At 53.6% G+C, this 21953-nt stretch overlaps 7 protein-coding genes across 7 annotated transcripts; 4 read left to right on the top strand and 3 right to left on the bottom strand.

The window, feature by feature from the left end:
- Positions 1 to 982: 982 nt before the first annotated feature.
- On the bottom strand, positions 983 to 2702 carry NUU61_003795 (Major facilitator superfamily domain general substrate transporter; the record flags this gene model as incomplete). Its single annotated transcript, XM_056654377.1, has 4 exons — positions 983 to 1708; positions 1772 to 2314; positions 2369 to 2515; positions 2595 to 2702. The coding sequence occupies 4 exons, from the start codon at positions 2700 to 2702 to the stop codon at positions 983 to 985; spliced, it is 1524 nt and encodes a 507-aa protein (XP_056512404.1).
- A 637-nt stretch (positions 2703 to 3339) lies between these two features.
- NUU61_003794 (putative MFS transporter) lies at positions 3340 to 5080 on the top strand (the record flags this gene model as incomplete). The annotated part of the gene is made up of 6 exons (XM_056654376.1): positions 3340 to 3834; positions 3893 to 3953; positions 4018 to 4250; positions 4313 to 4709; positions 4781 to 4912; positions 4971 to 5080. 6 exons carry the CDS (start codon positions 3340 to 3342, stop codon positions 5078 to 5080), a joined length of 1428 nt encoding a protein of 475 aa, XP_056512403.1.
- A 342-nt stretch (positions 5081 to 5422) lies between these two features.
- Positions 5423 to 7975, top strand: NUU61_003793 (transcription factor domain-containing protein; the record flags this gene model as incomplete). Its single annotated transcript, XM_056654375.1, has 4 exons — positions 5423 to 5505; positions 5801 to 5896; positions 5986 to 6547; positions 6602 to 7975. 4 exons carry the CDS (start codon positions 5423 to 5425, stop codon positions 7973 to 7975), a joined length of 2115 nt encoding a protein of 704 aa, XP_056512402.1.
- Positions 7976 to 8331: 356 nt separating this feature from the next.
- Positions 8332 to 13776, top strand: iml1 (GTPase-activating protein IML1; the record flags this gene model as incomplete). The annotated part of the gene is made up of 1 exon (XM_056654374.1): positions 8332 to 13776. The coding sequence occupies one exon, from the start codon at positions 8332 to 8334 to the stop codon at positions 13774 to 13776; it is 5445 nt and encodes a 1814-aa protein (XP_056512401.1).
- A 422-nt stretch (positions 13777 to 14198) lies between these two features.
- Positions 14199 to 15007, top strand: NUU61_003791 (putative sugar hydrolase; the record flags this gene model as incomplete). Its single annotated transcript, XM_056654373.1, has 4 exons — positions 14199 to 14231; positions 14298 to 14412; positions 14481 to 14544; positions 14641 to 15007. The coding sequence occupies 4 exons, from the start codon at positions 14199 to 14201 to the stop codon at positions 15005 to 15007; spliced, it is 579 nt and encodes a 192-aa protein (XP_056512400.1).
- Positions 15008 to 15532: 525 nt separating this feature from the next.
- On the bottom strand, positions 15533 to 19101 carry NUU61_003790 (uncharacterized protein; the record flags this gene model as incomplete). The annotated part of the gene is made up of 3 exons (XM_056654372.1): positions 15533 to 16724; positions 16774 to 18634; positions 18675 to 19101. The coding sequence occupies 3 exons, from the start codon at positions 19099 to 19101 to the stop codon at positions 15533 to 15535; spliced, it is 3480 nt and encodes a 1159-aa protein (XP_056512399.1).
- A 564-nt stretch (positions 19102 to 19665) lies between these two features.
- On the bottom strand, positions 19666 to 21923 carry NUU61_003789 (pre-rRNA-processing protein ESF1; the record flags this gene model as incomplete). The annotated part of the gene is made up of 2 exons (XM_056654371.1): positions 19666 to 21776; positions 21857 to 21923. The coding sequence occupies 2 exons, from the start codon at positions 21921 to 21923 to the stop codon at positions 19666 to 19668; spliced, it is 2178 nt and encodes a 725-aa protein (XP_056512398.1).
- Positions 21924 to 21953: the final 30 nt, after the last annotated feature.

Below are 21953 nucleotides of genomic sequence, written 5' to 3'. Positions count from 1 at the left end.
CGAAGCCCAGTCTGTTGTCCTCCACAGATTTTCCCTCGATACCGGTGAGTCAAATTGTCGTAACCCCCTTATATTGCTCTCCCTGCCCAGCCAATGTTGTTTGATTGTCGCCCTCCACGAAATTGCCCTCATCACCGGCGAGTCAGGCTGGCGTGGCCCACTTTCCAATATTTGTTGTTGTTTTTACTAGGGTTGCGTTTGTTGTTAGTAATCCCAACAGAGGAAGCTTACTTGAGCTGTTGCCTTGTTGGATGTTTCCTGTTTTGCCGGTGAGTCTGGATGCTAAAGGGTTCTTGGTGGTGTGTGGCGTGTACAGTTGTGTCATCTGCGAAGAGGGATATAGAGGAAGGAGGGGTGATAAGAAAAGGTAAAGAGGCAGAAGAAAAAAGGCAGAAGAAAAAAGGCAAGAGAGAAAAGGCAAGAGAGAAAAGGCAAGAGAGAAAAGGCAAGAGAGAAAAGGCAAGAGAGAAAAGGCAAGAGAGAAAAGGCAAGAGAGAAAAGGCAGAGGTAAGAGAAGTGAGATGACCCAAGTAAAATGACAGAAGTAATAGTACAGAGGCTAGAGATAGCGGGGAGTAAGAAAGAGACAAGAGACGGGAATCAAAAGACAGAAGACAGAAGGCAGGGGGAAAAGAGAAGAGGGAGTTGTAGAAGGGAAGAAGGAAAGTGGGAGAGGTGAGAACTATTTATACGTCTGGGGAGAACACCCCCCTTTCCTATTTGGGAAAACCACCACAACGCGTTTTTGGCATCAACAGCTTGCTCTATTCACTTGAGAGTGTTTGCCTATTTGCAGTCGACAACAATAGACAAAAAAAAAAGGAGTCGTTTATGCTCATTGTGCGTCTATCAGGTACTCCCCAAAGGCCCTGGACCAGGGTGATCTATACATCTACTATACCAAGAATGCTAAGGAGAAATAGTGTACAGAAAACAGACAGAAGAAAAGAAAAGATTCAATACTCAATTTGGGAACACCTGCTTATTCCTGAACCAATTTCTTCCCCTCTTCGCTAGAACCAAGGCTGGCAAACTGGATCCCCCGAATCGCATGTCCCTTCCACATCAGCAGCATGACGAACAAGAACGAGAAGATTGCAAAGAACGCCATCATCCCGTACACCCAGCCAACATCCACAGCCTCAACCCAGGGATCAATATAGAAGGTGATGGTCAACCCATAGACAATGCGGTACGCCCCGATCACGATGCCCGCCTCGGCTGGGTATTGAGTGAAGCACTCCACGACATAGTTGACGGTCACCGGTACACTGGCCAGCGACCCAATCGTGACAATAAACACCGCCAGCGCCAGCACCATGTAGTGCAGGTGGTACTGCAGCGCCGCGCCGAAGATGCCCAGTCCGATGGGGTTGAGGATGAGACTCGGCAGCCAGAGCACATGCAACCGGTATTCGGGCTTCCATACGCCACCATTGTAGCGCCGCGCCAGAGCCAGCGGCAGCCGGTCGTTGAGGTAGTGTCCGTAGAACTGCACGAAGATGATCCCGATCCAGTGGCAGAAGGTGAATGCTGCGTTTTGCTTCAGCGTGAACCCGTACCCGCCCTTCGAGACTGGCTTCTGGAGCCACACTGGCGTGAGGGCGTTGACGCCCACATAGAACCCGAAAGAGATCAACGTGAAAATGCCCATGATGATTGTGACTGGGCAAATCCCAATAAGTAGAGGGGCGACGCCAATTTTGGCCTGTTCGTGTCAGAATGTCATCTTGCTGTGAGTACTATTGGGAAAAAGGGAAGGAGAACACACCGTTTCTCTCCAGGTCGTCGGCTGCACCACCCTCTGTCCAAAGAAGAAAGTGGCGATGCGGTTTGCGAATAGCCCACTGGGGACATCTGGGTTGTTGTCCACACATTTCCGGTCAAACCCAGTCTCCTCCAGGAAACAAAAACAGCAAATCAGCGCGAAGCCTAGCAGACCAACCGTCCACCAGAACTCGACCGGGAAGAAGGCCCCTGCAGAGATGAACCCGGAGAACGTCGGGCCGGCGATGGTACCAAACAAAAATGCCATATGCAGTGCCGTAAAGGCGCGGCCGCGCTGATGCAGGAAGAAGATGTCGGTGACGATGCGGGGGCCCAGCACCGTGGGCACCGCGCCAAAGAACCCGGCAAAGAGCCGTGAAATCACGTAGGCGATATAGTCATTCGGATGCGTCATTACGGCTGCCCAGATCTGACACACCAGTGTAAACAGCACACACCAGAAAATCAAGGCGCTGCGACCCAGAATGGGAGAGATTGGCGCGAAGAAGAACGGACCGGCCGCCATGCCGGCCAGAGCCGCGGAGTTCTGCCAGGGCTTTTAGAGAGTTGTCTTCCGGTATAAGAGAAGTAGAACACTTACAGCATAGGATTCTTGTATCTTCGTCTTGTGGTACAGCTTCTCCTGGTCCGCGAGGTTGAGCTGTCCCGACAAGGGCGCAATAGCCCCGGAGAATGAAGCCAGACAGAGCACGGCAGTGATGACATATTTCCGCCTGACAGACCATTTCTGTAGAGTTTCTGGTCAGCATTCATCCTGCAATGACAAGACCTTATGTTAACAACATAAGGCCCTCTCAGCAACATACCAAGGGGTCTCGTGGATGGGTACTGGGCTGGGGGATCAGCACTAGCTGAGACTCATTTCCCGGAGATGGAGTGGATATTTCGACATCCTGTGGTTCTTTGGCGTCCATGACAGGCCCTGATCTGGTGTAGAGCTTGGTTATCCCCCTTTTCTCGTATGGAACGGGATATCTTGGCGGTCAACAAGACTTTTGGCGCCAAGCATTGTGGACCTGACGATCGAGACGCGTCAGCTCGGGGCCAAGTGCAGTTTGGTGTCAGATTGATGATATTTGGTGAGATTGAAAGATGAATTGCACTGTCATTGCATGATTGGGAGTAATTTATCGTGGAGAAGATGAGGAGAAATGGCCTTGGAAAGTGTTCGAGTGAGACCCTCGGTCCACAGGCCGGTAATACCTCGGACAACGTAGGGCTGAAGTCTACGTTGTATGTCATATAGCCATACATAGATCAATTCTACAGTACATACTTCGGGTATTGATTCAGTATTTTAAGATAGCAGTTATCATAATCTTCACAATGGTGCAATCTCGGCCACCAACATCAGCGCCGACGCTGGCATCGGCGTGCTCCACCTCGGAAAAGAATCCTCGCAATGTCTTCGGCAACATCGCCCACACGCCGAGGGGGCGCTGGATACAAAATGCTCGATGGATTTTTATTTCTCTGTGTTCCATAGACGACATGCCACAGGCCGTTCAATAGCCCAAGGCCTCTTCATCTAAATCGCCATCTTCGCCCACAATGGAATCAGGGCCTGCTCTCGAGTCTCAAAAACCCCCACTCCAGGTCGAAACTCCAGATTCAGACAAGGAGGACGACCAAACTCTCAAACCTCAACAATCAAACTCTTACGACATTCCGACATGGCGCAAATGTCTCATTCTCTTCATCGTCAGCTGGATGACCCTGGCCGTCACTTTTTCCAGCACCTCGCTACTGCCCGCAACTCCGGAAATTGCTTCCGAGTTCTCGACCACCACCGAGATGTTGAATGTCACTAATGCCGGGGTCTTGGTCGCCATGGGCTTCTCGTCGTTTCTCTGGGGTCCTATTGCCAATCTCTTTGGTCGCAAAACTGCCTACAATGCAGCCATCCTGGTGCTTTGCGCTTGTTCGGCCGGGACCGCCGCGTCGATTAATTTGGGCATGTTTATTGCAATGCGCTTGCTGGGCGGCTTCACGGGGACGTTCTTCATGGTCGCTGGACAGACTATTATCGCAGATATCTTTGAGCCGGTTTGTCGGATCAGTTTTCTAGGTTCTGCTATAGATGGTGTTGCTGACTCTGGTCAAGGTGGTGCGCGGAACTGCCGTGGGATTCTTTATGGTCGGGTCTGTCAGTGGTCCTGCAATTGGTACGTTGTCGATATCCCATCTGTCACTGTGTAGGGGACATCCAGTAGCTAACAAAGTATGTAGGACCCTGCGTTGGTGGCATCATCGTCACCTTTGCTCACTGGCGCATTATATACTGGATGCAGTTCGGCATGACCTTGTTTGGTCTTGTTCTGTCTATGCTTTTTGTGCCGAGAATTCGAGAAAAGAAGCAAACCGCAGATTCCAGTGAGCGCTGGACGCTCGGCTCCATCGTGAGAATGTTCAACCCGCTCCGCATCTTCCGTCATTTCGTCTACCCGAATGTGTTCCTTGCAGTGAGTCAAGACCGCCCATTATGTCTCTTCTCTGAGTGTTACCAAAGCTCACACTACCTTAGAACTTCACCTGCGGCCTTCTTTCGACCTTCCAATACGGTCTACTCACCTCAGCGCGCACCATCTTCAACCCACGTTTCCACCTGAACTCTCCTCTCGTGAGCGGCCTGTTTTATCTCTCCCCTGGCATCGGCTTCCTCATTGGCAGCGTTCTCGGTGGCAAATTGTCCGACCGCGCCGTGAAGCGGTGGATCCAGAAACGGAACGGTGTGCGCCTCCCCCAAGACCGTCTGAACAGTGGTCTGGCTACGCTGTTCGGCGTGGTGCCGATCTCGGCCCTGATCTATGGCTGGACACTGCAGGAACAGGTGGGCGGTATGCCGGTGCCGATTATCAGTGCATTTTTTGCCGGTGTCGGGTTGTTAGGCTCGTTTAATGGGTTAAACACATACTCAGCTGGTTAGTGATTGGCATTTTTGTGAAGAAAATGACTTGAAGAGTACTCTGACTGACTGTCTTGTTTTCTCTAGAGGTCATGCCTCATGCGCGCTCGGAGGTCATCAGTGGCAAGTACGTCGTGCAGTATGTTTTTGCGGCGGCGGCGACAGCGGCTGTTGTGCCGCTGATTGATTCTATTGGTGTGGGATGGACATTTACTATTTGTGAGTTTTGTTGGTTTCCTTTGGTGTGACTGCAACTCCCACTAACTTGCTTTTCTAGGTGTCATCTTCGCCATTATAAGCGGATTCCTGGTCCTCAGCATTACGAAATGGGGTCTCGATATGCAGCGATGGGCCGAAAGGAAATTCGGCATTGATGCAAAGCCTTGACCTGGCGAGAAGATGTCTTCTATTTGCTTTTTTATACACATTGCATAAAAGAAAGATAGAGATAGAGATAGGCTCTAGAGAGACGAATAATGACCATACGTGAATGCAGTCTAACATATGGAACACAAGTAGCATGGATTCTACGGTCTATTTTGCCCGAGTTCCTTATTTTCCCCGGCGTGTGATTGGCCAAGTCTCCATGCTTCGGCGCAACCTGCCGAGGCCTCGGCGAAGATCTCCAGATCTCCGACCGCGTCAGAATTGCCCGGTATTCTCACCATCTTCCAGCGAAAGATCGAAAAATCGGTGAAGATCAAAGATCAAGACAATGTGCCTCGCAGAATGGCTACAAGCCCGGTGAAAAGACGTCTGGCCTCGAGCGAGAACGACGAGAGCCACCGACAGCAGCGGAGGAAATTCGTCGCGTGCGTAGTCGCCTCGGCTTTTTTCTTCTTTTCTTTTTCTTGCAAGGTCAACCTCATTTGTAATGGACCGGAGCTAACCGATCATATCTACAGCTGTCAGAGATGCCATGCACACAAGATCAAATGCTCTGGGGATCAGCCCTGCAGCAAGTGCTGTGCGGTGGGCTGTGCCGATGAATGCGCCTATGCGTCTCGGGATCGCCAGGTGAAAGTGAGCGAGAAGTATGGATTGCAAAGGCTATTGCTTATAAGCATCTCAAGTGAAACAGGGCTAATGTGACACCGTGCAACTTAGCTATCTTGACCAACTGCTGGCCGAGAACCAGCGCCTGAAAGAGCAGTCCCGTACCTCGGCGCCGGTGGCCGAAGCCAACGACTCGACGCAGGAACGGTATGTAGCAGCCGAGGCCGACCCCGGTGTTGTTTTCATTAGACTATTTTGAATGACGCCAGCAGAAATACTTACCAACCTTCTTCTAGAGGCCCATCCCGCCCCGCCGATGCCCCAGACGCAACAAGCATCCAGAACCCGCTCATCGACGACCGCGCCTGGTTCCACCGCTACGACCCGTCCTCGCCGCCGATATACGTCGGCGAGGCCGCCTGCTCGGCTTTCGCGACGCGCTTCCGCCGCTTCCTGACCGGCAACAGCGCCACGGCGCACATCACGCGCACGCAGTGGGAGCGCGAGGAGACCATCGCCGAGGCCAACGATGCCGACGTCCAGTGGCCCAGTCTGCATCATGCCCGGCTACTGGTGCGGGTTGCCATCCATCAGATCGGCCATCTGTACCACCTGATGATGCGCAAGTCGACTCTCGATAAGCTCGACGAGATCTACAAAACCGCCGACTTTGACTGCACTGTCAACAAGTGCAAGTTCTTTGCGCTGTTTGCTTTTGGGCAGGTGTATTCGATTCGCTCGGAGCCTTCTTCTGGGTCGAGGGTGCCCGGGACATCGTACTTTGCGCGCGCTATGAGTTTGGTTCAGATCTTGCCGGAACGGACGAGTGTGACGCATTTGGAGACACTGCTCTTGCTGGTATGTGATTTGTGGATAGTGTATGATGCTTTCCCCATACTAACTCATTACCAGTCTCTCTTCTCTTACTATCTCAACCGGCGCCACTCGGCATATATCCTCATTGGAAATGCCATGCGCATGGGCTTGACCATTGGCCTGAACCACAATATCTCAGAATCGCAGCTCATCGACCCCGTAGAGCGCCAGCACCGGATCGAGATCTGGTGGACCATCTATATTTTCGACCGCATGTGGGGATCCAAGATGGGGCTGCCGATGCAGATCCTGGACGATGACATCCACGTCGACATGCCATCGGCCGTGTCTCCGCGCTGGCGGCACGACGAGGAACTATCCGACACGGACTATATGACGGCCAACATCAAGCTGGCGCGAATCGTCGGCGAGACCATCACGAAGCTGTACAGCCGGCGCAAATACCGCGAGACATTCCTGCAGCGCGTGCAGAAACTGCTCAAGGCCCTCAAGAACTGGGTGGAAACCCTACCGGAGAGTTTGCGTCTGAACATGGACGATCTGGAGTCCAGCAAGAAGCCGGTTGTCTCGTTGCATATGGCTTTCAACCAATGCGTCATCCTCACCACTCGTCCTACCCTCCTCCACCTCCTCATGACCCTCGCTCAATCCTCTTCCACTGCTTCTACCTCGGCTGGTCGCGACGCCGTCTCCCAGCCCGTCCTCACCCTCAGCGAGGCCTGCATCCACGCCGCGCGTCACTCCCACTCCATGATCCTCACTCGCTGGATCAACGGCTCTATGCCCACCTTCGGCTACTTCCACGCCCACTACCTGTTCTCCTCCGCCCTGATCCTGGCCATGTCCAGCTTCGTGCCCATCGGCAATCCCGCCGATATGACCAGCTTCGACTCCGCACTGGATCTGCTGCGCGCCATGACCGAGAACGGCAACCTCGCCGCTGCAGAGTTCTACCATAATCTAGCTCAGGTGAAGATATGCCTCGATGCGTACCGCGAATCCCGCCGTCCGCGCCGCGCCGATGCGGCTGCCTCGTCCGACCCGATCATCAACACCACTACTGCTACCCATCCTTCGTCGTCGACGGTTACCGCTCCTGGTTTCTCGGGACTTCCATCTACACTGCCTACAGCGTCAGCTGCTGCTGCCGCTGCTTCCTCATCTGTGGCTATCGCAGCAGCAGGTGAGGGTGCATCGCACACCAGCAACCCCGCTGCCATGTTGACTCCATCAGAGAATGATTTGCTGTCTGGTCCGCCTGTGCACGGCCCCGATCCATACAATCTCCCCATCCGGGATACTGTCAGCGGGTACACGACGGAAATGGCGTTCCTGGAACCCACCATGCAGGACTTTCTGGCGCAGTCCGATATCGACTTGGGGCTGTTGCATCCGGTCGATACGTTTCTCAGCGAGGCCGAGAACCTGTATACGTGCCATGAGCTGTGAATTGTAGTATAGATTCAGTCTTGGAGTATGTTTTCATCCAGACCCTGTGTGTCAAATATCCAATATTATAATATTATATTAAGACTTTGGCAGGTTGTTTTTTTTTTTCCCCAATGAAGGTGAGACATGCTACAATAATTTTAATAATTTCCCTCCTACCTATTTCAAAATTGTATTCTCCGCTAGATCAGAATAAATCAAGACTCATGAAAAACCTGGCCTTGTATGAAGCGTCCCAGAAGGGATACCATTTTATCACCGCCTCAGGCACAAACATATCAGGTGACTCCCCACGCGCTGCTATCGGTTCTTATCGTCCTGGAACTGCCTCTCCATCTTGGAATGCAAGGATCACGATGTCTCTGCGCGGGCCTCTGCGGCGGTCGCATTTGAGGCAGGTGAGCGCCGCAAGTCTAGAAACATTCTCCCCGCATTCGCTGGAGACACGCCGAGATGACCCAAACACGGGTGAGAGGACGGCCAGGCTGTCTTTGACGAGCTTGAATCGGCGCCAATGTACCCTATGGGTTCACGATGAGATGTTCTCCCGAGAGGAGATACTGTTCAATCAATCAGTGTTTACCGAGACTGGGGTCAAAGCCGGGGATGTGGTTGAAATTCTGCCCCTTCGGGCCTCCGGGGACCCGGCCCACTCCGCATTGAAACCCGATACAATGACGAAAACAGTCCGCGAGAGCCAGGTCGAAGTGAAACTGACATCTCAGACAGATGGTTCCTCCAAATTCAAGACCCCGCTGCAAAGCCGGTGTCTGTTCGTGGTGAAACCTCTCCCGCAGGACCTCCGAACCCGTCATCCCCAGCTGGAGGTTTCGGTGACGCACAGCGTGGCCAATATCTTTGGCTTCAAGAACCGAACGCAGGTCCTGCTGTCGATTGTGGATCGGGAGCAATGTACTGCATCTCACGTCGATATCGCCTTCCGCGACCAATACATGGTCCGCTCCGATATGTGGCGATTGGTCATGTCGGAGCTTGTTGATAAAATCATCTACAAGGGGCAAAAAATTATGTTCATGGGAAGCATCAAAGCCACTATAAAAAATATCTTCATCCGGGAAAAGAAGGTTCTGTCGGGATATTTCTCTCCTCGCACCATCCCGGTCTTCCGCAGCGAATCGGCAAAATACGTCCTGTTTATTCAGATGTCAAGAGAGATGTGGGACTTTGACTCGGAAGGCACAGGCGACATTCTGTTCAGCCGGGTCATCAACGGCTTCTTGCCAGAACTGTTCAAGCGATGGGCCAGTTCCGATGCGAAACATCTGGTGACGATTGTGCTCTTCACTCGAGTCGAATACGAACCATCCACTCACCACAACCCCGCGAAACTCAACTCTGGGAACCTCAAAGGTACACTCGGACCGAATCACACCCCAACCCGGGATTTCTATCGTGTCGTAGTGAACGACATGGCCAGCGGTCACTGGACCACCATTCTGGACGAACTGAAAAGAAATTTTAGGACGTTTCTCCGAGATGTCTCAATTTTGAAGACAGATGAAATTGACGCTGCGGCTGGTAGCGGTATCAAAATACCCTCAAAGCCTCACACGGCTACCATTGCCGGACGTCCTAGCTCCGCCCTGCGAGGCAACATCCTGGAGGCCATCCACCTTGCCTCTGCTCATCTGGCTTATGATCATATTGACCGAGACATGGTCCATACGGGTACCTCGATCATTGTGATTACACCCGGCAGTGGCGTTTTTGAGGTCTCCTACGAATCCCTGGCGTCTACAACAGAAGCGCTGTCGAATCGTGGCATAGCTATCGATCTAGTCTGTCTTAGCCCGATGCCTCTTCACTCGGTACCACTCTTCAAATATCGCGAACCAATAGAGAGATCATCCGGTGTCCCATCAGAGACTCATGAATCGCACAAGGACAACATGTCCCCTGAAATCCATCACTCAGTGTCTAGCCTTGTGAGCAGATCATCGTATCTCTCCCCAGGCTCATACCTTTCTGCCACGAGGATGAGAGAGCGAGCCCATCCACGGTCTAGGGACTGGAGCTATGGCATCCCTCACTGGCTTGATATCTCCTATTGGAACCCCGAAACATACAGGGAAGCTCGGCGGATCTTGAAGAAAGATCCCAATGCACCGATTCTTTTCACTGTCACTCGGCCATCCAAAGCTTTCACGCCTCGGGTGCGAATGTATGAGATCCAAATGATGGGAGTCATGGAAAGTGAACAGTCAAATATCTCCATTCCTTATCTCATTGAAGGGCATAGTGCAACGAGAGCCCGCGCCGCCTGGCCTGTCGCGAAGTCTTCCCCTAAAGCTCGTTTTGCGCAGCCATCGCCTCTAAGGACCCAATTCAGCGAGAGTCTTCGACCCGAACCATTTCTTCACAGCGATATGCAGGCGAGAGGCTCCTCGAAGTCACGCAAATCCGTCATGACGTGGATGGATCAGTACGATGAAACTCTCTTTACGACGTCTCCAAAACTGCATTCCGCCGCAAAGTCTACCAAAGCTAAGCGCTCAAGTGAACCCGAAGTTCAAGTTGCTGGGGCTCATGAACGGATATCCGCTCGATCTGTCTTGCGTCTGAGAGAGCAGGAGACGAGAGCCACTGATCACGACCTTCCTCCACGACCGGGTCCCCGCAGGATTGACTCCTCCATGGCACTTCCAAGAAGCCCCGTTTCAACAAAAAGCTCTTCCCCCAAGAAGTCAGCCTTGAAAGCTGCGCGCGGGTCTTCGCGGATATCCAGAACTATCAGTTTTGCGCTTCGGGGGTTGAGCGCTACTCCCCCAAGGGCCCAGGCAAGTACGGGGGTCAATGTAGAGCATGCGAACGCTTTGCCAATGTCAAATCAAAGAGTCCCCGGCGGTTCGATTTCTGATAGCAAGAGTGTTACATCCTTAAGCCCTTCAGAAACCACCTCAACACCAACGGTGGGCGAGGTACCCTCGAGACCTAATACACCCCCGAGGTCCGTCCAAACTCCCTCCAAGCCAATTTCCATCAAAGCCCCATTGAAGAAGTCGCCCGAGACTTCGGACCAGCCTGGGCGTGCTGAAGCCCATGGATCGCCAGCAACATCTGCGGCAGAGGCTCCATTCGATGAAGAAGGCCGTTATGGGGATCAGCCTCGGCGCCATGGCCACAAGATTGAAATAACTGTGAATTCTGGTTCACGCGATGTGTCTGCAAGGAACTCACCCAGCAAAGCACTGTCACCCTGGGTCCGATCTGTCAACCCTTGCAATACCCCAAAAGATGTGCTGCGGAATACTAGCTGGTTTGGTCGTTGGCAACACGCCTATCCCCGGCCTCCACATGTGGCCGTGGTCAAATGGAAAAGCTTGAAGTCTCCCGCAGTGTTACCGTTGACCACAGAGGAATTCCCCACATCCGCTGAACTTGCTTCGGACTATCTGCAAACACCGTACCGAGTTTTTCCAAATGAAGATGCAGAGGGAATCGAGGCACCGAAAACCCGTGGGGTACTTTTGCGTGAAATGATTTCGCTGCGGCTTTCTCATGGATTCCAAATCGTCGTTGGGAAGAATGTGGCTGAAATATCCGCACAACCCGCGCTTGAATCCCTCAATGTCTTTGATAGCCGAGGGCTGGAACGTGATGGGGCGACTGCTTTTCTCTCCAAGGGCAACACCATCCACCGGCTTATTTGTATTGGCGGTGGGGAAATCGAGGTCACACGCTTCACGCATCAATCCTCTGCAACGCTCGTGTCTCCCAAGAAGGCCTCGTTCACACTCTACCAACCGGCTATGAGGACAATCTTGAGCCCGGAATACGAGTTGAAGGATATCAAGTTGGACCCTACTGCCGAGGAGTACAACTGGAACTATGCCGACAACTACGTGGCTGGTCATCGAGACTATCTCCAAAATCCGGCACAGCAGTTGCATTTCTGGCGAGTCCGCTATGTGTTGATTCCGATGCAACTTCATCCCAATTCCCGACGTCATCTGCAACCGTTCAATGAGGACAACGAGGAAGAAATCCATTTACTTGGTATCAGTCAGCTGACCCATATCTGGCAACGACACAAGTATGTGTCGCCAGAAGAGAAGCGCTTCGAAACGTCAAACCCAAGGAGAGACCAGAATCCTCTCAATATCATGTATCAGACGCGGAACCCATCAGAAATCGTCACAGCTGAGCTAGACCGATTACTGCTTACGGACCCGGGGCTTGACAGCTCACCGGCCCAGCTATTACCGGAGTCGGAGTTGCTGGAGAGATCTAACATCAGTCTATCCTCATTGGCACAGATCATCCAAGGCGAGAAGGGCGTGCGGATGATGGACCGGAGATGGCATTGGAGGCTACACTACAATTGTTTCATCGGGTTTGAATTCACCACTTGGCTGCTACAGAACTTCCGCGATATCGATACTCGCGAAGAAGCAGTTGACTTCGGCAACGAGCTGATGAAGCATGGGCTGTTCCAACACGTGGAGAAAAGACACAATTTCCGCGACGGCAACTACTTCTATCAAGTCTGTGCCGACCATCGCATCACTCGTCCTGAATCCCGGGGTAGCTGGTTCCCGCAGCTTCGATCGGATAAATCGATACCGTCGACGCCTGCTGCAGGGCATATGAAAGATCCATCCGGTCCGCATGCTCGATCTGACAGCGTCGATGAGCGTGTTCCCCCGACACCGAATACTCCGTCTAAGGGTAAGAGTAAAGCCGCCATTATGCTGTCGAAGTCGATGAAGTACGACGTCGACCCGCGAAAACGGTCAAACCGGCCGGAAGTGATCGACCTTCACTATGACCGGCTGCACAACCCTGAGAACTGCTTCCATATCGAGCTTAGCTGGATGAGTACGACTCCCAAGCTGATTGAAGATACTGTGCACTCATGGGCGTCGACAGCGGAGAAATTCGGGCTCAAGCTCGTCCAAGTGCCCATCGCCGAGGCCTGCGCTATCGACAAGACGCAGCCGTTCCGAAAGCCCTACCAAATCAAACTCAAGATTCCGCCACCCAAAGCACCTGTCCACACCGTCTTCAACAACGCATCCTTTGCACAACCTGGTCCTCCTGATCGCCATTACTATCAGAAGATCATCCTTCGGAAGTTCGACTTCGTGTTGGACCTCGAGCCATCGTCTGCATTCCCCGCAGACGTCGAGGTGTCGTACTCGTGGGGCAAGCCCGACTATTTGTACCCGCAGTTCATCCACCGCACCGGCAGCATCCTCGCCCAGATCACCAACGAGGGCGACTTTTTGCTCCTGGCCAACCGTCTCGTCAGCACCCGTAGCGTCGCCAGCCGCGACACAGCTCGCTACGAGCACCACAGCCGTTCAGAATACCGGACCCGTGCCGCTACCACTCACGACGGACTCGACCGCGTGTCTCCGCGCCTGTCCCCGATCACCCGGCCCCTGCATGACATCGGCAGCCCCATGTCCCAAGGCCCGACAAGCATTGACTCCGCCAACCTGTACCGTTCCCCGGAATACATCTTGCACGGCTTTTCCGAGTTCTGTAATGATGCTGTCCAGCTCGAGCAGTTCTATAGCCAGTCACATACCCGCCCGGCCTCTACCAAGGTTGAGCCTGCCACCACTCATCTGATGGATGCGTCCATCCCATCGCTCGAGCTGCCGGCCAGCGTCGTTAGCCACCACATCTCGCCGCCTCCGCGCTTACCGTCCCGTGTCACCAATGAGTCTCGTGAGGGGATCAAATCCCCGGAATTGACGCGTGTCCGCGCCCGCGGCGAGAGTCTGAGCTACAAGGGGAGTCCTCGCAGTGGCTCGCTGCGGCCTTTGATCTGAGAACTTTGTAATATACCCCCGGCCAACGCTGGGGATATTTGAAGTGTATCCATGTGTCTTGACTGTCATGTACTGCGATAATTGTATGTAATGGAACCACGAACCAGTGTACTAGTAGTATTCAGAATCTTTTGAAAGATGTTACTCTGGATATCCATTTGGCCAGTTTTATCCCATTCAGCCGGAACCCCGGGGAGATCTAAGATCTTACGTCGTGCCACGAACAGCCACGACGCAAATCCCGGCCATGTCGGACGGTGCTTCGTGTCGAATGAGGAATTCCGGGTTTTTCAAGTCTTCGTGGAACTTGGGATTCTCTCTTTCTTCTATTTCCTTGACCTGAAGAAGATCGCAAGGTCGCGGTTGAGAGAGTCCAAAGCATTCGTTCAGTCCGAATATACTTGTTGGTATAGTTCATCGAGATGAAGTTCACGGCGGGAATGAGCTCCTTGCAGGTATCTTTTTTTTTGTTTCTCTGATATTCCACACAATTGTTTGGCAGTCGTTAATCTATTTTCTAGGAGGGCATCAGCATCGACTGGATGAGCAATGTCGAGAGACTGCGCATCGAGAAGGACTCGGTGGATTTACTTCTCAACAAGGTCCAGAGACATCGCGGCGACACACTGAATTCCGGTGGGATTTTCTTTTCCTTATTGCTTGACCACTATATAAATGCGAGCACCACACTAAGTGCTACATAGCAACGGTCTCGGCGCGAGTCACATCGCCGCTAGAGGGGCTCATTGGGGTGAAACTGGTGCACTGGTGAGATCAACCATGTCCTAACCAGCCTCTACACCCCATTCTAGCTTAAGAAAAGAACCAAAAATAAATACACAAGAAGCTTACAATCTCTTACAGGGCAGGGCAGACCGACCACGGCCCTCACTACCACCTCAACACCAGCACCGGCCACATAACCATCCAGCACGACAAGCCCACCAACCAACTCAACTACGACAGCGGGTCCCTCAAGCTGAACATAAACACCACTCCCAACGACCTGAACTTTACCTTCACATGCCCCAATAATAAAAAACTCACCGGCCACTCATGGCGCTCCATCGGCTACGTCGCAGACCTGCGCACCACCCAATACCGACCCGAAGACGGGCTGTGCGCTGAGCGACAGGGATACATACTCGCGGCGCTGGACCTGGGCGTTCGCGAGAAGATATACGGGCTCGGTCACCGTCGCCAATCCCACGTTGACAGCCCCGCAAGATGATGCTCTGTCCGGGATCGAGTTGCTGGTCAATGGTCAGCTGCTGACTGAGACCACGGTAAATATCGTTGACCCGAACCATACTGATGAGGTTTTGAAGACAATACGGGTTTTTCCTGCGGCGCATGGGCCGACGGTAGAATGGGATGGTCCCCCGGTGACCTTGGTGCATGTTGGCTAAGATGCCTCCCTCGGTCATCTGTAGACCTCGGGAACACCCCGGAAATCGATGGGTAAATCTAAGAGAGAAAAACCACCCTTCAATTGCTTCAAAGCGTACGATGGATGAGCATTCCGATCAAAAGGTTCAAATTCAAATTAGACCATTTGCCATGGGTAGACTTCAACGAGAAGTGGGTATCATAGTCGAACAATGCAACAGTGCAGGCGCAAGCACAAAAGTCAAGAAAAGCATAACAAACCAGGGCCTTGGCCAGCTCCATCGCAGGTTGGGAAAGAAAAGAAAAAAGAAACACCCGGCCCAAAAAAAAGCAGAAATAAAAGAACGGAATAGATGCATACGGGCAATCACCAGGCTTCTTCGACATCAAGGAGCCATTTCCGGATACCTTCCCTCAAGGTATTATCGGCTCCCGCCAAGGATCTCCTTCGTTCTCGGTCGGCAAGCCCAAGCGCACCGTCGACGTCTTCGCGGCAATGTTCGGCCGTGACGATACGAACGACCTCTTCCAAGGCTCCAAGGACCATCTTGCGGCATTCGGCGCGGGGGACTTCAAAAGGAGGCGCATTGTCCCGACCAGTGGTGTGGCCTTTATCTTCGGCTCGGCGAGCACGCGACGGAGATGGGGTCCGCGAGTGTGCGAGTGAGGAGTAGCCGCTGTGTCCAAGAACCCGTTCGACTGCGTCGACCAAAATACCATCGAGGTCCATGACGGGCTCCTCAATAAATCGTTCTTCCACAAAGTTCGGGTCCTGTCCCTCAGCAGAATCCGCGGAGGACTTTCCATAGCCCGAGAAGAAACCTGGGGAACGGGCAGTAGATGGTGAGCCCAACTCGTGGCCGACCGTGATTTTGCGCCTCAGTCGAAGGCGCTTGACAGAAGATGTTCGGGTATCTGCGATCAAGGTGGTTGCGACATCCACCCATCGCTCCGACCCATCCACATCGGGTGTAGAGGGAATGTACGGGGAAGGCTCTGCCTGCATCGCACGTTTGATATCTGCTTCTAGGGCAGCGTAGGGACGGACAGCCTGCAGGGAGAAGTCTTCGTGAAACACCTTCAACCAGCCAGCCACATGGGTACTAGGTCCATCGTTCTCCTTGGCCGCATTGTGGAATCCAGAGCCACTGCTATGCGTAGACGCCATAGCATCCACGCTAGTGATTGAGGTGCGAGTCTTCTTTGGTGAGGCAATGGTGGAATCACCCGAGGAGGAGAGTGACAAAAATCCAGGTAGCGGAAGGTCCACGTCTACCACGCCTTCCTCTGCCCGCACCGACAGTTTTAGAGGAGACTCGCGGGCTTGGCTGGTAAACGACGATGGCTCTGGCGAGGCGCCCTCCGGACCGTGGGGAGCGGCTGCTGAGGTTGCGGGAATAGAGATGTTCCCACTAGGCGCAGTGTCAGGGCGGTGCTCTGGTTCATCATCGGTGACTTCCTTGACCATCTGGCTTAGAGTAGTGGGCCCACGGACGGCCGGGCCGGCGATCGTGGAGACAGATCGTTTGCGAGCGTCGGTTGCGGAGTACGGTTCACTCCTTTCAGTAGCCGATGACTCCTGTCGACTCCACAAGCCAGAAAAAAGACCCCCCCCAACGGCCTCCAGCGGAGGGGAGGCTGCCGTTTGTGCTCAAAGTGGAGCTATCACTGCGTTGCAAGTTCTTGAGCAATTTCTCTGATGCTAGGCTGTCACTGCCATCTGCAGCGCTGCTGTTTGTTTCTCCTTCGCCAGAGCGACTTGGCTGAGAGGTGAAATGTGGGACAGGTACTGTACTGCTCTGAGTCGTCATAGAAGTTGTTGCTCCACTAGTATTCTTGGGCCGAGCATCCTTAGCCTGTGCAGTTGCACCATGCATTCTTACCGAACGGGCATCAGACGGTCTTCGGGCGGATGTATGCTCTATGGGCGTCGCCGGGTCGACCCCATCAGACGACCGCTGTGTCGTTTCTTGTGACGAAGCGCTAACCGATCGCCGGTGATGGTCACTCTCACCAACACACAACCGTTGAGCACGGGCTCGTCGCTCGATCGCCCTTCGGAGAGACTCCTGGCGAAGCAAGGGCACGGCCGGTGGGCTTTGGGAGATGGCACGCATAGATGCCGATGTGCCAGGTCGTAGAGGGGAAGGAACTGGCTCCAAGCGCTGTTTGGATGGTAGGAAGGCGGAAAGCAAAAAGATGAGGCGTCGAGCTGTCATCTTGTCCGGGCAAATGATCACTGTTCGGTTCACAAGGTTGGGTTCACAATCCTGCTGTGCTTTTTGCTGCTGATTATGGCGACGGCGATACCACTCAGGTCCGAGAGCGCTTAGCCATTCCGTGTGGTTTCCCAGGAATGCCGTGAGGAGGACAAGGAAGAAAAAGTTCTGGTCTTTGTCGCCAAATCCACGGAAAATCGAGCGGCCTTCCTCTCGCCAAACACCCCAGCGACTCTGACCAGTGACCACATACGGAGTCTGGAGAGCTAAACTGATCCGACGGGTGCTGTGGAGGGCCTCTTCCTTGAGCTTCGAGTTCACGGAGAGAATGTTTGCTGGCAAGTGTACTATGGTTTGGTTGGTCCGTTGCATATTAGGAGGTTTGGCTGGCTTCGGATGTGGTCCAGACAAAGAATCCACTTTGCGAAGAAGAAACAAGATCTCGTTTCGAGCAAGCCTTTCCAAATGAGAGAGGGTACGGGTGATGACATCCCAATGATCGACTAACAAGTCAAGGCGCTCATCCAAACTAGCCGGTGGAGATGCCGATGACAAGCTATCATCGAAGAAGCCACCTGGCCAGCGGTAGTCCGAGTCCAATGAACTGGACAATCCCGGCCGCGGGGAGTCTGCACCCATAGTGCTGAATCGCGACACGGGTCGCCCTGCATTGCGTGCCAGCAAGGGGATTTGAATCGTGATGGCAACGGCATACATGGGCGTTTTCTTCTCCTTGATCTTCTTGCGCTTGGCAACATCTGGGAACGGGAATCCCATCTCCGGGAGAGACTCTTGGTAGATAGAATTGGCGTAGTCATGCCGCTCAGCCGAAGCCTCCGCTCCTTCGGGAAAGTTGACGCTGAACATGCGGGTCAAAAGGACCGTAACTTTGGAAGGTGGCTTGCCATCCGCCCCACGGGCTGATCCCATCAGACCCGAAGAGCTTCCGGTAGTGTAAGCACGAGAAATCGGGCTGCGTGCAGCCGGTGACGAGCTTGCCGCCACACCCGAATCTTCGTCGGCGGAGATGATATGCATTTTGGTAGACGAGCCACGGTAGCTGAATGCGCTACTCCCAAAAATACAGTTGAGAAGACCAGTATCGTTGGAGTCGGCCGCGTGCCGAGTATGACCGGGATCATGCCATGTTCCTGCCGGTGCCAGTGTAGAGCTGCGACCTCGGGCTCGCGAGAAGGCACCGGGGCTGGCTGGTGATGTCCTGCGTGCATCGGCGGCTGCAGACAGGGGGGCTCGATTCGACCACCGAAGACTGGGTGAGAAAATTCCGACGTGATCCGCGCGAGAGACTGGATACTGCGCGAGCATGGCGCGTGCCAGGCTGATCGAGGCCTTGCGAGTCGATTCCAAGACCACTTGGTGGATGTTCAGATGAGGCGCGTGTGTCCAGTAGGACGCATGCGTCACGATCCCCGAGAGCATTCTGTGCCACAATCACCCGAAAATCCTTGATGGCATCCAGCTCCATTCCACCACGGTCGTCGTAGGCTCCGGCAGTCGAGGCATTGGGGGAATTAAAGGTAGTTTGTAATGGGTACGCATGGGTGTTGGAGCGTCGTAGCAGGCTGGCATCGGGGAAGAGGAGGCCGGAAGTATGTTCCTCTTCCGTCACGGATTCGAGAGGTGTCCCATGGTTTCGAGTAGAATATGCCGATGGGTTCAAAGTCGAGGCTGCGGTGCTCAGCAGTCGGCCCAGCATGATGAAGTGTAACGGTCTAAGCCCTAGCGAGAAGAGTATTCGGTGTTGCAGGAAAAAGGAAACGGTCCGATCACAGAACGCAGTGTAACGATGGGTATCAGACAGCTAGACAGGACTAGACTGCATCTACCCATAGCTTAATTCCAGCGAGAAGTGACCATCATCAAGCCACGAGGGGATTGAGAGCGTCCAGGTCGATTGAGGGGACAAGAAAAAAAAAGTGGGATGGGCTGCAGCTGTGGGGCAGAGGAGATTAGCAATTGGGGAATTGTTTTGCCACAGAGGCCTCCACACGGATTCACCAAGGGAGAAAACAGGGTTGGCAATTGAATGAAAATAACAGGACTAGAGTCCGATCCTTTGAGGAATGGAGATCGGGAAGGGGGGAGGATGGGGATGTGGAGAGAGAAGAGGGCGAAAGGGCGGTGAGAGAAACAACTCGCTGCCACATGATCTCAGCCTCATCGTGACACCGCATCGGCGCATTGGCAAGCACACCGGTTACTCGGGAAAGTATTACAAGGATGCTAGATGCTATTTCATTAAATCACTGTGGGACAAGCGTCATGTCTGCGACTGCCGTTTGACCTTGTCCACCAGTCGCTTCAGGTCCTCCGAGCCGTTGGATGCCTTCTGCTTTTTCTTGCGCTCCCGACTCTCCGGTGCTGCCTCAGCCTCCCCATCATCCCGGGTGCGCCGACGCTTACGGCCCTCGTCCAGCATGGCCTTCATGCCGGAGGTCGCCTTGAACCGGGGATGGGTGGGGTCGATGGCAAACTCGTGACTCTCGAACAGACGGGAAAACCGGGGATCATTGATGTCCACGTTGAAGTTGTCCTCCGTAGGCTCCTGGGCCTTGCCCTTACCCTTGCCCTTGCCCTTCTTGCGCCGGGCCTGCTTCTCGGCCTTTTCGATCTCGTTCATATCGAAGTGTTTGATCTCCGCCTTCTTGTCGTCCATCATCAGGAGCTCCAGCTCGGCCCGTTGAGCGGCAGAGGCTGCTTCTTCGGCTGCACGCTCGGCACGCTTCTTGCGCTTTTCTTCCTTGCGCTGGGCTGCTGAAGCAGCTTTGGTGTCGGGGTTGTCGAAGAATGGGTCATTGAAGCCCATGTCTTCTTGTTCTTCCCGCGGCGACGCGGCCAAAGCAGGTTCGTTGCCGTCGCTACTCACGGCCTCATCGGTCTCCTTAACATCTGCGCTGGAAGGATCCTCGCCCCGTTTAGCGGCTTTCAACTTCTCCTTTCTGCGCTTCTTGCGCTCGCGCTCCTTCCGCACGTATTTATCCATCGTGTTTTCTTCAACCTTTGGTTCGTTCTCGAAGATGGTATCCTTGCCGTGGCCACCAGCAAGTCCTGATGTAAAAGTCACTTCCATCTCGCCGACTGGGCCGTCGGACTTGGAGGGGCGAGCCGGCTCTGTACTTAGGCCGAGCAAGGCCCGCATGCGCTGCCTCTCGGCCTCACGCTTGGAAACCTTCTGGCTCGACCCTTCCCCGGTAGTATTGTCCACCACTTCCACTCCTCCATCTTCCTCATCCTCATCCTCGGAGCTATCACTTCCAAGATAAGCTTTTAGGTCGTTTTCGTCAATGTCTTGCCGCGAACCCCGGAATGCCCGCGCTTGAGCCTCCTTCCGTGACTTGTCTTCTGTATCCCACGTCAACTTGACTTTGCTGTGCTGCAGGGCATCCGTCACGAAATCGTTGGGCTTGTAACCGTCCGGAATACGGGAACACTGGTCTCGGGGCTTGTCGTCTGAAAAGTCGGTGTCCTCAGGGACGAAGCGGAGGTCGAAGAAGTTGGCGCTTGATAGATACTCTGCTCCGTCCACCAGGTCGTAGACGTGCTTCGCAACATCCTTAGAGGAAAAGGTGAGAATAGCGTAGTAATAGCGTAGTCGCTCCAGCTGGTACCGCCGTAACTGGGTCGAGTTAAACTCTTCGCCGTCGTCGCTCTTTAACATCGATTTTTTGATCTGTTCCTCCTCGTCGTCTGAGTCCATTTGCTCCTCGTCCGAATCCTCTTCATCATCGTTGGCATTGTCCTTGCCCTCAGATGCAAAGATCTCTTTAGGAGGACCCTCGGTTTCTTCTTTCTCCAGCCGCTCTCTGCCAAATTCACTGGGATAGACAGCCACCTTCGAAACCCGACCTCCGGTTGGCAGAAAACTGGCAAAGACCGCCATCAGATCCTCCGCTCGGATGTTATCCCAGTCCAGGTTGACGACAGCTATCCGGTTTGTCACATCTCCAAGCGGCACATTGCTCTGCTGCTTGTCCGGGAACTCTATTTCGTCGTCCTCGTTCTCTGCTTCTTCTTCCTCTTCCTCCTCTTCACTCGAGCTTTCTTCTGAGGAAGAAGACGAGAATCCGCCATCACGTGCAGGGTCGTATAGTCGGGACTCAACTCGTTTCAATTCTTTTTGGACTTCGTCGTCATCATCGGCGCTCATGTCCTCGTCCTCGTCGTCCTCGTCCAAACGGTAGAACTTCTTCAGATGTTTCTTGGTATCATCTTTCGCCAGCCTGCGTCCATATCTATCTACAGCAGCGTTGCGGGAGAAATCTTTGTCGTGCAGCACGTGCGCAAAACGCTTGTCGAGTTTGACATGGGTCTGGCGTTTGCTGGGGAGGCGATAACGAGGGTCGGTCTGAATGTTGGCAAAACGCGGATCCGCTGTAGTAGTTCATGGTTAGTGGTCATGAAACTTGTATTTCCTTGGGAACTGGGTGTTCGATAATTGCTGTTGCACGTACTAATGGCGGGTCCAGCTTCGCCTTTGGCGCCGGCCTTCTTGGATTTTTTCTTGTCTTGGCCCGGCATTTTGGCCGTCTCCCTAAGGAATGGTCGTCC

The sequence above is a fragment of the Penicillium alfredii genome (assembly GCF_028826965.1).
Source record: "Penicillium alfredii strain IBT 34128 chromosome Unknown utg000005l_segment0_segment0, whole genome shotgun sequence".
NCBI classification, from domain to species: Eukaryota; Fungi; Ascomycota; class Eurotiomycetes; order Eurotiales; family Aspergillaceae; genus Penicillium; species Penicillium alfredii.
This window is presented reverse-complemented; position numbering and strand designations above follow the sequence as displayed.